Source organism: Lathamus discolor, chromosome 2, assembly GCF_037157495.1.
Source record: "Lathamus discolor isolate bLatDis1 chromosome 2, bLatDis1.hap1, whole genome shotgun sequence".
Lineage (NCBI taxonomy): Eukaryota > Metazoa > Chordata > Aves > Psittaciformes > Psittacidae > Lathamus > Lathamus discolor.
In genome coordinates, this window is record NC_088885.1 from 38,705,059 (window position 1) to 38,719,189 (window position 14,131).

Below are 14,131 nucleotides of genomic sequence, written 5' to 3' on the forward strand. Positions count from 1 at the left end.
TTGAAGTTTGATATATTCTCATTAGGATTCTGTATTACTTTCCTTCCCACTATTTATTTGCTCAAACTTACTGATTTTGGATGTACAAATTATCTGTAATGATGATTTAGTCTTCAATTGATTTAGTCAATTAAAAACTTAGTGAAGATAAGTAGCTCAATGGCTTTGCTTAAACGTGGTTTTTATGTAAGAGCATGCAATTTCTATGGCTATCACAATACTCATTCACCCAGTTGTTGAGAAATCTCTAAATATCCTCATAAACGTTTTTGGATTTGAATAAACTAAACATTTTGGTTCATTTGCGAGTTTTGCCATCCCACACTTGTCTGCATTTCCCAACCGCTTATGAATGTATTAAGTACAAAGCTTCTTACAGAACTTTCATAAACACCCAACTGCTTTCTTTTTTGCCATAATAAAGAAAACTTGCTCTTAGCTTCTGTTTCCCATGTTTTGATCCACGGGAATATTTTGTTCCTTAATCCACAACTAATTCATACCCTTGGTAGTTCCTGTGTGATCATTTTTCATCGGCTTTTTCAAAATGTGTTTGTTGTGTAGATAATTTTGTTTTAATCTGGTTTTGTAGTTACATGTTCCAGGAATTGCAATATATTGGTTGAAATGTAATTTCCTTTTATAAGTTTTCTGTTGTTATTCTTTTAATCATTTATACATCTGTGGTTTGCTAAATCTGTATTTTCTGAATCATGATAAGATTTTTATTTAGGTTTGATAAAATGTCAGCTATTTCCAAAACATTAAGTACAGTATCTGTGCTTAATTAGACATACCGTGCGTCTATAGTGGCAAAATTAGTTCAGCTGATATTTCAGCTTTGGCTAGCACCTTATGATTCATAGGACAGATTTTGTCTACATATAGAAATGTAATCAATGGAACTAAATAGGCCTATACATTTATTGCATTACCTAAATAATCTTTTTAAAATCAGTTATGACTGGCTCATCAATTTGGCTCGACTTCGCTGTTGCTTAAGTACAGTCTGAAACCAACCTTCCCAATAAATTCTAAGGCAGTCAGATCAAGGTATTTTGTATTGTAGGTTAGCACATCATTATGTGCCATATTCGTTCTCAACTTTCACAGGCAGTTCTCCTTTATTTGCTCTAATTCCAAACCATCAACATCGCTATACTGTTATTGCAGAAAGAAGCTGTTTTCCTGGCCTGCTTCATGATTGTTATTATCAACGTATCTTTATCTTCTAGGTGCCCATTGCACAAGTAGTTATTCAATACCTTTAAAATCTGAATGTGGTTTATTTCCAATCTATTATTTCCAGAAATACAAGATGAAGCTTTTATGAGAATTATGTTCTCATGTAATGTTCTGTAATGATTTTGTTGCCGTTACAAAATTTACCTATCCAATCTGGGAACATTTCTATGAAATGAAGAGTTGTAGCCTGCTGAAAATTATATAATGACCTATCAGCTCCACTGTCGCAGGGGAAGGTTATGAAATGCTGCAAGAATTACTTGCTATGAGCCCTGCAGAATCATGAGATTGCCTTTATACTTCAGAACAGTTAAATGACAGATGCTGATTTAAAATCCTGTAGAAGGTAAATGTGTTAAAAAAAATAACAACTTGAATTTTGCTTGTTCTTCTGCCATGTCTTCACTTAATGTTCCCAATACACTTTGAGAAAGTGTTTAGACAACAGACATATATAGTACTTGCACACTATTTTAGGTTTATGGTATGTAGTAATCAGTGAGGTATTCAAGGATAAATGCAAGTAAACAGAATTTAGCTCTGTCTAAATTGAACAACACATTGTTTACACACTTTTGTGCATTCATTCAGGTGTGGTTATCTATTATTTTATTTACTATAGGAACAGGGCAGAAAATGCATTCAAAAGACATTGTATAGAGTGGGTTGAACAAATCTTGTGGGAAGAACTAGAAGATGTCTCTGTGTCTGGCACATCTGAAGCAGCTGGAGTTTTGCACTACCACTGCAAGATAAATTATTCATATTAAGCCCCTCACTGTATAGTTCAGTCGTCAGCGATGCAAAACAGGCGCCATGAACACAGGCTGAAGTGGAAGTTTATATTTCTGTTGTAAAAATACAGAAAGTCTGGTGTGAATATTTAGAAGTCTTTGTATGAGAACTACTGATTCTATATATCTGAAAAGCACTGGTATATTTATGTTCTGAGAAGCACCAGTTTGAGACGTCCTTATGTACTGTTCTATTTAAGCCTCTTCAGAAGCAGAACTATAACCCAAACTGCAAAGATGAAGGAGATACACATGTTAAAGAGAGATGACTGTACTGCTTATCTGGTTTGGTTTACACAAACTCAACATGCTTTTTGCTATAATAGACTAATTTGACTCTCTACAATAATTATTTTATTTATGGGATATTTTGCACTATAGCACAGTTTAAGCAACCTGACATTATCTTACATTTGCTACCTTGGATAGATTTATGTATAGACCAGTCCCACAGACTGTCATCTGTGCAGCCAGCACCTTTGCACACTGAGCAGACTGGCCTTATCAGGAAGCTAACTCCACTCTCATATTCTAATTCTACAGATACATATGCAAAAAGCTCAAAAGTTAAAATTAGTACCATTAACATAAATGGTACTGTTCATGTGAATAAAATTAAGTACACGTTAAAATAAAATGCTAGCATAAGATATTCTTAAACCCCCTTCCAATATTATGTAATAAATGTCATTATTTTTCATACATAAAGATTTGCAACCTTGCCAATAGATATCAGGCATATTTTTCACAGGGTTTCACAAAACACACTTCAATAATACTAAAAATACCTTCTGATTTTCAGTATATTTCAGTGGCAGCTTGTTTCTATGAGCACTACAATCTCTGTGGAAGAGACTGTTTCCATTATTAGTTTCAGAGCACACACGATCTTTGCTTGTTATTTAGTCTTATTTCAAGGACTTGAGTTAAGAAGGACTCTTTATTAAGGGAGCAGTGTTCCAATCTAACTCCCAGTAAGGTCAGTGGAAGTATTTCTATTTTCCTTCTTAGAAAAGTGGTGGAAAGTGAAAAGATTAATTTTAACTTCATCACTGGTTGAAAACTGGTCTGAGTTATCAGCAAGAAAAAGTGACCATATTGGGTGCAGTTTGGCCATGTTGAGAACAGGTGTTCATGCCAAAAAAAGCACTAGGACAAGTGATTCCCCATGGCAGTGTCAGGAAGCTGGCAAGTGGGATGCTCCTGCCAGCATCCCCAGGGAAGGCCAGGCACCCAGAGGTTCCAGCAGCTTCCAGATTATCTGCTTCTTATAGCTCTATCACCATACATCACTGTAAGCTTACTAAAGCAAATGGTATAAGCCTATTTTTGTGTTTGACTTGTTATCCAAAATCATTTAACAAAACTGCAGTCCAAACATATGAAGTATTACTTCATGTGAGTTGGTTTGCATTTACTGCCTTGAATACAGAAAGACTGAGGAAGATATAAACCCTTTCTACTGACATCTATATATGTGAATATCAACTAGAAAGCTGCACATTACAATTTTTAATGTGGTAAGGGCAAAATGAATTGTTCTATAAAGTTTATTATCTAAATACTTGCCTAGTTCTAAAGTTACATGGATTTGAGAGAATTCCAGCCATATACTTCATATAATTCTACCTGCATACTTCATAAATATTAAGGCCAAAAAGGGCAATTAAATAATTTTAGTCTGACTTCTTGTATAACAGAGGACATCAGACTTACTGTACTGATGTTTCATATAATCTCTTTATATAATAAAGAATATGAATACTGTAAGTAAGCCATGTAACTTGGACACTTGCAAAATTCTAGGACATGTACAGTAAGATTATAGATGGGAAGTAAATCACTATAGTCCAGTACTTAGAACATTTACATGTGACCTGTGACTGGGATAAATTTTTTCTCAGTCATATCATTGTATTGTTATACATTACAGCATCTTGTATGCAATCCAAAACATCTTGTACTTGCCCGGTCAAAGATAAAAGCTGTGATTAAATGGACTGCTGGCACTTTCTCTGTTCTGAAGTTTCCTCTTTTCCTTTGATTTTCTTTTCTGCCCAGCTTCCAGTTTTGAAAGCACTGTACACGGTGAACTGTAATGAAAAAGCAGTTAAAATAGAGGTAAGTGTGACTGATCCCTGAGACAACATTGGTCTTTGTACCTCCCTCCTTGTTAGACGTGTACTGGCCTGACTTTTTGGAGTTATACACCTTACCTTTACAGCACAGCAGGTACCAAACTAATATGTCCAAAAAAAAAAAAAAAAAGAGGCTATACCAAGTGTAGTAGCCCAGCAGTGAACTGGAAGTGCAGTGGCCTTCCCCTCCATGGCCATGATGTTTTTGTCTTCCTCTTAAGAAATATTCTTGTCTAATGCAGATATCTGTCAGCTGAGAGACTGTAAAAAATATTAGAACTTCCCTAGAAGACTGTAATTTATAAGCTTCTGTATCTAAGTACTCTTTCCTACCAGAAGACTGTATAAAAATGAATCATTGTATATCATTAGTCTGTAACTAAGCTTGGTAGGGGTAAACCCTTGTCATAATTAATATATATATATATGTATATATATATAAATGATCAACAAAATTAAAGTTACCTAAGCAAATTCAGAAGTATGTCACAATTTTTAAAATCCAGGAAGTGAGTTGCACTGGCAATTGAATACACGTCTTTTATCTCTCAGCAATATCTGAACAATGGTATTACGGTAAAAAACGAAGTGTGCAAAGAAAGAAGTGTCCTTACTGATCATGTGAGGCTGTTTACTTTGGACAAAAGTAGCACATATTGCTAAAAAACACCCTACTTAAAACTTGCTATAAGGCTGTCTGGAGACAAGCCCTAAGTCAGACAACTGTTGGTTAAAGCTCCTTCAGCAAATCAGTAGAATCAAGCCTGTTGCAGAGGCCATATTCAGAATGAGGTCTGAAATAGAACAGATGAGTAATCCCCAGGCCAGGCCAGGCCAGTTTTTCTTAACCCAGGCCAGTGAAGTCCCCAGCCATGCCTTTCTGCCTCTTCACTTGCTGCGGTTTAATGGCAAGGTGAGTCAGATAACTGACATGATGCAACAGGGAACTTTCTGCAGTGAGGTAGTTTTCAGCTGGATCAGCTGATTGTGCAGCCACAAATGAATTGGATCGAATTCCAAATCTAATCTGAGAAATGTGGTGGCAGCACATAGTTGTGGGCGCAGGGAGTGCAGCGTTGCTACATTCTCTATCAGCTGTAGTTACCCTGAAATTAGATGCACTGTACCTTTGAACTAGATTCCTTACTTTTAGACAGCTAACTTAGGCAATCAAAGCCCCATTTCAAATGCAGTAGGAAATAATAAAAACATTCTGAACTACATCCCACAAAGGAAGCTTAACACACCTTTTTTTAATAGTATACTCGTTGTACAACTCATACATAAAGTAGAAAAGCTGGTTTCGATAGTCACCTGTGTCTGAGAGGCCAAACCCCACACTTGGTGGATGAGTGCTCTAACCACCACATTTTGCTGCACTATGAAAGAATGCTTGAGCCATGGGACAGGGAAAAGAGGAAGACATGATATAATACAGACTATTCAAAGGACTCCTGTACTTCACAGTGCATTAACAGAAAAAAAGGTTGTTGTAGAAACTTGAGCCATGACTACTGTTATGGTTTAAACTCAGTCAGCCACGCAGCTGCTCACTCACTCCCCGCCCTTCCTCCCCCCACTCCTGGAAGGATAGGGAGGAGAATCAAAAGAATGTAACTCCCGCAGGTTGAGATAAGAACAGCCCAGTAATTAAGGTATAACACAAATCACTACTGCTGCCACCAGTAATAATAATGATAAGGGAAATAACAAGGGAAGAGAATACAACTGCTCACCACCCACCGACTGATACCCAGCCTGACCCAAGCAGTGATCTAACCCTTCCAGGTAACTGCCCCCAGTTTGTATACTGGGCATGATGTGCTGTGGTATGGAAGACCTCTTTGGCTAGTTTGGGTCAGGTGTCCTGTCTCTGCTTCCTCCCGGCTTCCCCTCCTCCCTAGCAGAGCATGAGGCTTAGAAAGTCCTCAGTCAGAGTAAACATTACTGAGCAGCAACCAAAAACATCGGTGTTATCAGCGCTGTTCCCAGGCTGAAAGTCAAAAACACAGCACTGCACCAGCTACTAAGAAGGATAAAAATAACTGCTACTGCTGAACCCAGGACAACTACAGAGTTCTGTAATGCTCCTTGAGTATAGACTCGCCTTTTTCAAAATGTTGAGTAGGATGTTGCCTGGGAAGTAAAGTTGAGTGGGAATCCTTTCAGGCTGAAGACAGACCAAAACCCTAGTTCCTCGCATCTCTTATTTGCTCTTACTGCAGGACTACTGCACAAAAGCTCTGCCTGTTTTGAAAGGATTCTTACAATTCCTTTTTTAACCTATCGAGAAGGGACGGAAAAGGAACAGATAAAACAGGCTCCAAGAACATCTACCATATGTCCTTTGTGAACATAATGGGGGCTGATGAATGGTGAGGAGGTAAAGCATCCTCTGAGAGTGTCTAGCAGATACCATTGAATTGAGGCAGAATCCAAAGAAAACACGCAATTCCATAAAAATAGTCCTAAGCAATAGATCACTGCTGACCTGCATCAGCTGCTGAAAACTGTTGCTGTAGAAAAGGAACTAAGCAAAATTGGAGGCAGTGGAAAAAAAATTAGTAAAGTGAGGAAGTGGCTAGTGACTGTAAATCCCTGTGGAAAGAGGCTTGGTGTTCAGTTTTCATTGGATGTGTCAGAACTCTGCCTGATGCATGCAATCACATTCATTATTGAGCACGGTTAGTGCTATTGATTGCACCTAGTGCTTCTGCACTGCAAACAGCAGTAGCACCTTTTTTATTTCTTGTTTGCACTCTTCTGGTGTGCCCATATTGTTCTTTAAGATGAGCCTCACTTGTGTGCATGTGCTCTCTTTTGCTTGATTAGTGATCCAGCTAGTTCAGAGCAACTAAATAGTATTAAAGATCCTTAGGGACAATGGCTGGGTTTTTACGTGACAGCCGAAATAAGCAGAACATGTCATATTCAGTAAGTCAAGTTGTTATCATGGGGCACACCCCACTGGAGCCAACAAGATAGTCGTACAAAGCAAAGCAGCAAGATACAGCCAAAGGCCACAGAGTAGTCAAGGCCCTGTGAACAGCTGATAGCTACTGATTGCAGCAGCATCTAACCATGGAAAAGTGGTCAGGCTCCCATGCCATACTGTGGAAGATGCTATCATAACCACCACCCTGCACCTTTGCGGTAAGGCCACCTACTTCAGAAGCGTGACAGCATCAAGAATTAAAAGACTCTGTCAGCCTGATGCATAGGGAAGCTCTGAAAATTTTCTACAGGAAGCAAACGTGTCTGGACTCGAAACCGACTCACCTCCTACCTAGGGAGGCACAAAAAAGCCCAGCAGAACTAGACAAAATAACCCCGGCTTTGAACCGCCATAGCGGCCCTAACTCCCCTGCCTGGGGTCGCAGTGGCAGTGCCTCCCGGAGCAGGGCACCAAGCAAGGCAAGGCAAGGCAAGGCCAGGCCAGGCCAGGCCAGGCAGCGTGCCCATCCGCGCACCTGCCGAGCTCGGCGAGGGCCAGGCACGTCCTGAGCAGCGGGGACCTGCCGAACGGGCCTCCAGGACCCTCCCGCCTGCCGGTCCGCGCCCCGAGCGCTGCGCTGCGCTGCCGCCTCCACGGGGCGAGCCAAGGGCTGGAGCCGGAGCCGGAGCCGGCGCCGGAGAGTAGGGCCCAATCGGCGTCGGCAGCGGGACCACTCCGGTTTCCCAGCATGCTGCGCGGGGGGCTGGCTCCCCGGCTCTGGGAGGAGGCGGCGGCAGTGGCGGAGGTACCTCGGGCGGGAGGAGGAGTTGCTGTCGGTGCCGAGAGTCTCTCTCCGCCGCCGCGCTGCCGGGAGGGGTGGCAGCGCCGCTCCCCCTCGCCCCGCGATGCCGCTCTTCGCTACCAACCCTTTCGACCAGGATGTGGGTGAGTGGCTCCCGCGGCGCCCGGCCCGGCCTGGCCTTGCCTTCTGCCCCGGCCTCCCCCTGAGGTAGCCCCGCGGCCGGGCCTCCCTCCGACCTCGCTCCTGCCTCAAGCCCCCCGCGGGCTGCCGTACCGCCCGGCCCCAGGCTCTCCGATGCCCGCCCGGCCTCGCGTGTGGCGGGGAGCGAGAGGCAGCAGCGGGCGGGAGCCTTCTGGCAGGGGACGGTAGTGGCTGCGGCCTGGTCAGTGACAGGACGGGGGCTGCTGCGGGCCCTGCCTGGCGGCGTGGGTCGGTGAGCCAGCGGGGAGAGAACGGGGGGGCTTGCGGGAGACAAGCTGGCCTGCCTAGCAGAAGTAGCATTACGGCACAACAAAACAAGTACCGAGAAATGATTGTGCCGAAGTGTTGCTGGGAGATGGAAAGTAAAATGCACCTTCTACAATTCTTCACAGACAGGCATGAGAACATTGTCAGCGAGTCTTGTATTCGGCTCTTTAAAGTGAATTCCTGTGGGAGCTTTCTTGAAACTTGACATGTTGTAGGCAGGTTTCATCCCCACTTTGCTTATTCCAAGGCCAAAGTAGATGGAGAGGAAATGCCTGGGTTTTACTTGACAGAAGTTGTGCTTAATGCTGATGTGTCCAAAGGTAAAATAACAGCGAGGCATTTAAAAATTAATTTTGCACGTCTGATTTGTGATTGTGTGATAGGGTTTGTCTCCAACCTGCTGCTGGCGTTTGTTTTACTGTGAGTGATAAAAGCTTTCTGTGGTAAACAGCGTAATGGACTTTTTCACCTGTGTAGATAAGTACCCTCCGCACCAACCTTAGATTACTTTTTTTGCAGCAGTGTGTAACACTGTGTATGTTCCTTGGCACAAATTTCTTTAGTAGCCTTTTACTTGCTATAGCTTTCAACTACAAATACATTGTTTCTTTCTTAATGTTGTTTCAACTTCAGAAATCTGGGCTCCAGTTTAATTCTTTCAGATCTTGAAAAAAACACGCACCCTACTCAAAACTAATTGGAACATGTGTATCTTCTTTTTAAGGGAAGGGGTTAGTGCCTATAGGAGAGACTGACACAAATTCTGTATGTATGTTATCAGGAATGCTCTGTTGTACCTTAATAAAGCATACTTACTCTTCTCATTTTGAACAGTTAAGAGCACTTTTTTACTGAAGACTGCCCTTTTATTTATAATTTTCTTAGTGGCAAAGTTGACGGTGACTTATTTTTTTCCTAATTGTTCTGCTGTCTTCTAATGTAATTTGGCAGTTGAAAATGAGGAAGAGGTTTTACTGCTTGCCAATTTTCCATGGTCCATTAGAAGATTGAAACATTGGTAATATTATATGTGAGAATGATTTGAACTAATAAGATTAAAAAGTGATAGCTGAGGTTCTGGCAAACCTTCACTTCTTCCTAAGTCAGTCTTGCAGTGAAAATCAAACTGCCTGGGTGGGTTTCTCTAGAGCTAAGTCTGGTAGATGCGCTCCTCAGCACTGTAAATTTTCTAATGCAAGGAGTAGCACCCAACTGCTACTTCAGTGGTTTGTTTGCTCTTTTCTGAGTGCAGAGGATGCCAACACCTTACCTACTGTGCTTGCCTAGTACAGTGACCAGTAGATATTTTTCAGAAGCATTATTCTGTATCCTGTATGAGCACAGGGAAATAAGCACTCAGTCTCAAATTGCTCTTGGAAAAGCAGTGGGCAGTGGCCTAATTTTCACCAGTAAACACATCTTCTTTCTGATGTCCTCCCTCATGATGTCCTGAGGGAGACAAGGAGCAGCAGGCTGTTCAGTTAGTGGCAACCTTCTTTCAGGAGCCTGCTGCCTTTATTCATCACTTAACTGGACTTGTGCCAGGGAGATGGGAATGATGAAGTCTCCTGGAAAGTGTCCCTGGGCCCTTCTTCCCGAAGGCCCCTTGGGAATGTGCTATTATCTGGATGAACTTCTTGGCAGGCTTCATAAGATAACGTCAGCTGTGAGTAAGGTCTCATGTTCTCGGGAAACTTCCAAAAGTTGCCAAGCAGTAGTGTTATTTTTCAGTTCTTTTCTCAGAGTGAAAGTTGAGTGCTCTGCTTTTGTTCTTGCCCAGCAAGAAAGGTTTCTTTTGAAAGCTGGATTCCTGAAGCAGGAAGGCAGTCAAAAGCTATTCTTAATTTCATGTGGATTTGGACATTGGTGTAGTTGATAGTATTGCTGTGATAGCTGGGCATTCTTGTCTACGTGACAGCTAATCAGTACTGTGTAATAGTTGGAAATTATTTTGGAACCATTTAGGATGATGGATTGCAGAGAACACATCTGGAACTAAATTGTTTTCCATTGTTTTGAGGAGCATAAGTATGTCTAAGTTCAGAAGGAGAAATTTCCCTGTTTGTCTGGCCAGTCATCGGCATTTGGCTAGTTCTGTTAGTGTGTTTCTGCTGTGGAACGTGGTCATGATAGTGTCAGCCATTTAGTGTCAACTTTGTACAGAGATTTTTAGGGTGCATCTCTTCTTAGGGTGTGGTTGGTAAAATAATGTTGTTTAAGACTACTGTTAAACTAATAATATTAAAGAATGCTTTAAGCTGCCCAGAAATTTGAGGTCAGCCATTGTCATCTCCAAAGAATCCAGATCTCTGGATGAAGCCCAAATGCTTTGTTTTGTTTTCTGAACCCTCTTTTTATCATATTTAAGACTATTTCAGCAGGAAGGGATGCTAATCATTGGTGACACAAGTTCGTGTGGGTTTTCATAATCAAATCTGAGAACCTGTGACAGTGTGTCCAAGTAAGGAACATAATATTGGAATCTAACAAAAGAAAAAATCTTGAAGACACTGGACCACTGAGATTATAATTAAGAGACTAAGCCTTCATTTAAGGGGTTAGAATCAATCATGTTCTTATTAGTTTGATGTGAAGTCTGTTTCTGCCAGATTCCACAACCGTAATCATGAAATTCCTAGAGAATTGTTCCTGAGAAATGCAGGTTTGTCTGTAAGTTTGATGCAGCCAAAGTAATGGTGAAATGTGCTGTAAGAACTAAGAGACCATTTGCTAATCTGTCATGACAGGCTAATTAGTAATGCAGCGGTGATTAGGCTGGGTTTGATGAAGGACTCCCTGCTAAAGCAGTTCTAAAGCGTCATTTAGATGTTATTTCAAGAATAAAATCTGTAAGTATGGAGTTAATGTAGTCATTCTAACTTGATGTCAAGCATTGTCTTCAGTGTCAGGGCCACCCCTCAGGAATTCTTGATCCAAGAAACTGGGGAAAAAGTCTGGAGAAAGGAAGTCTTTTCCTTGGTTAAGGAGGATTTGGTTAGAAATTATTTAGATGAGCTTGACATCCACAAGTCTATAGGCCCTGATGGGATGCATCCACAATTGCTGAGGGAGGTGGTGGACATCATTGCTAGGCTACTCGTGATCATATGTGAAAGGTCATGGCAATCAGGAGAGGTGCCTGAAGACTGGAAGAAAACATCACCCCAGTCTTCAACAGGGCAAGAAGGAGGACCCTGGTAATTACAGGCCAGTCAGCCTCACCTCAGTTCCTGGAAAGTAAAGGCTGGGGGCTGACCTGCTGCAGAATAGGTCTACAGAGAAGGACCTCGGGTTCCTGGTGAACAACAAGTTGTTCAGGAGCCAGCAATGTACCCTTCTGGCTGAGGAGGCCAATGATATCCTGGGCTGCATTAGGAAGAGTGTGACCAGCAGGTCAAGGGAGGTTATCTCCCCTTGCTTCTCTGCTCTGGTGAAGCTGCATCTGGAATACTGTGTCCAGCTGTGGGCTCCCCAGTTCAAGAAAGACAAGGAACTGCTGGAGAGGCTCCAGCAAAGGACTAAGAGAATGATTAAGGGTCTGGAGCACCTCTCAGGAGGAAAGGCTGAGGGAGCTGGGCCTGTTCAGCCTACAGAAGAGAAGGCTCAGAGTGGAACTGCTCAATGTACTTAAGTGTCTGAAGTGAGAGTGTCAAGAGGATAGAGTCAGACTCTTCTCGGTGGCACTGGGTGTAGGACAAGAGGCTATAGGCATAAACTAAAGCACAGGCAGTTCTACCTGAACATGAGGGAGAACTTTACTGTGAGGGTGACTGAGCATTCAAGTAGGTTCTGCCCAGAGAGGTTGTGGAATCTACTTCCATGGAGATATTCAAGAACTCTCTACACAAGCCTGACTAATGTGGTCTAGGTGACCCTGCTTGAGCAGGGAGGTTGGACTAGATGATTTCCTCCAACCTCAACCATTCTGTGACTCTGATTGTAAACAATATGTATTGTAAGTAGAGAACTGAAAGAAACTTTTACTCCCTGCTTATTATTTCTGAAGTTTTATAAGCTGCAATAATCACAGGTTCTGGTATGAGTTGTCATAAAATCACTTTTAAAAGCAGATGTTTAAAAATGCAGGGGGGCTCTTTGCATGATTTTTCTCCCTTTCACACAATAAGGAATGAAGGCAGTACTTGCCCTTAGTCTAGTTCACAATGTGTAATGGTTTGAGGCACCACAGGAGTGGGAAGAAAGGAAAGATTCAAGCTCACTATTTACAGTAGTAGGAAATTAAGCAAGGATTTTAGTAATATAGTAGAACTGTAAACCTGATGTGACTTGCAGTGATTTTTCATGCATTTTCTTAACTACAGCAGTTAGTGATCATTTTATATTTGCTGCTCTTTGGATATGTAATAGTATGCATGAATTACATATGGCTGTACATATCAGTGTACATCAGTGTATAGTCTGATGTTATTAGGATGCAAGAAATGTTTTACTATGATTCCCATTTTCATGTAATGAAATACTTTCACTATTTCAACTCATTATTCTTTTGCTTTATTCCCTTGGTTAGCCAACATTTCCAAAAACAATCCAATTACGTGTCTCCCTAAGACTGTCCTTTTTCTGTTTAGGCCAGGTTTGCCAAAAGGAGGGAAAATAGTTGCAGAGGAGATTTTTGCCCCAGATAATTATGGAGACTACAGATTGTGAGTTAACTTCTGGCTGCAATGGAAGATGTATTCCAAGGTTTTGGTTCAGCTTGTCATGAGTCTGGCACTTTTTGGCCGAAGTTGGCCTACTGCTTTTCTCGGCATTGTTTTAGATAGAAGGGCATTAACTAACTGTGAGCTAGCAGGGAGGCTGAGTAGAAAATGTGTGGGAAGAAGCTATAGCCACCCCTTTTTTCAGTTATTTATAAATGTTTATGGTAAACAAGAACTTTTCTCTAAGGATACCTTTGGTTTATGTTGTCAGTGAAAAATGGCAACACTGACAGGATAAAAAAGAGTGGAATACCTCATCTGTATAAAAGCCAACAAACAGATCCTTTTCAGTATCTCTTTCTGAAAATTAATCACCAGACTCTGAGTTCAGCTGGGCAATTTGAAGCCAACATAGTGCATTCCATAGTTTTTGTAGACTGTATTTTCCTGGTAACTCTTTTTCATTCCTCCCTGGGAAGAGCTGTCATTTTAAGTGCTTCCCCTCATTTCAGCCTGTGACAGTGTGCATTATAATATAAATATTCAGAAGAATCAGAGTAGTTCTCCAACATGTAAAATCTGTTCCTCTAGCTGATAAATATAACACTGTATATTTCATAGAATCATAGAATCCATTAGGTTGAGAAGGACCTTCAAGATCAAGTCCAACCCAGGACTGCCAAATCCACCAGTAATCCATGTCACTGAGGGCCTCATCTAAACAGTTTTTTGAACGCTTCCAGGGACGGTGATTCCAGCACTTCCCTGGACAGCCTGTTCCAATGCCTGAGCACCATCTTGGTGAAGAAATTTTTCCTAATATCCACCCTAAACTTCCCCTGGCACAGCTTGAGGCCATTACATCTTGTCCTATTGCTTGTTACTTTGGAGAAGAGACTGGCCTCCACCTCTCTATAACCTCCTGTCAGGCATTTGTAGAGAGGGATAAGGTCCCCCAGAACCTTCTCTTCTCCAGATTAAACAACCCGAGTTCCCTCAGCTGTCCCTCATTGTGCTCCAGACCCTTCACCAGCTTAGTTGCCCTTCTCTGGACCTGCTCCAGCACCTCAGTGTTCTTCTGTAGTGAG

At 41.8% G+C, this 14,131-nt stretch overlaps 1 protein-coding gene and 1 long non-coding RNA gene across 5 annotated transcripts in view; one reads left to right on the forward strand and one right to left on the reverse strand.

Moving 5' to 3' along the window:
• Nucleotides 1–633: 633 nt before the first annotated feature.
• Nucleotides 634–7,798, reverse strand: LOC136007952 (uncharacterized). 3 transcript variants are annotated; one of them, XR_010609926.1, is made up of 3 exons: nucleotides 7,648–7,798; nucleotides 4,008–4,132; nucleotides 634–2,093 (listed from the first exon to the last, which is right to left on the reverse strand). It is a non-coding gene; the product is annotated as an uncharacterized LOC136007952 (long non-coding RNA). The 3 variants fall into 3 exon arrangements; XR_010609925.1 differs by lacking the exon at nucleotides 7,648–7,798 and adding an exon at nucleotides 7,457–7,622; XR_010609927.1 differs by lacking the exon at nucleotides 7,648–7,798 and adding an exon at nucleotides 6,285–6,459.
• Nucleotides 7,799–7,870: 72 nt separating this feature from the next.
• STAM (signal transducing adaptor molecule) overlaps nucleotides 7,871–14,131 on the forward strand; it is a 38,026-nt gene continuing 31,765 nt past the window's right edge. For both annotated transcript variants that reach the window (XM_065666511.1, XM_065666512.1), the window contains exon 1: nucleotides 7,871–8,057. In XM_065666511.1, coding sequence (XP_065522583.1) covers nucleotides 8,018–8,057 — 40 coding nt within the window. In that variant the 5' untranslated portion in view covers nucleotides 7,871–8,017. The remainder of the gene's footprint in view (nucleotides 8,058–14,131) is intronic.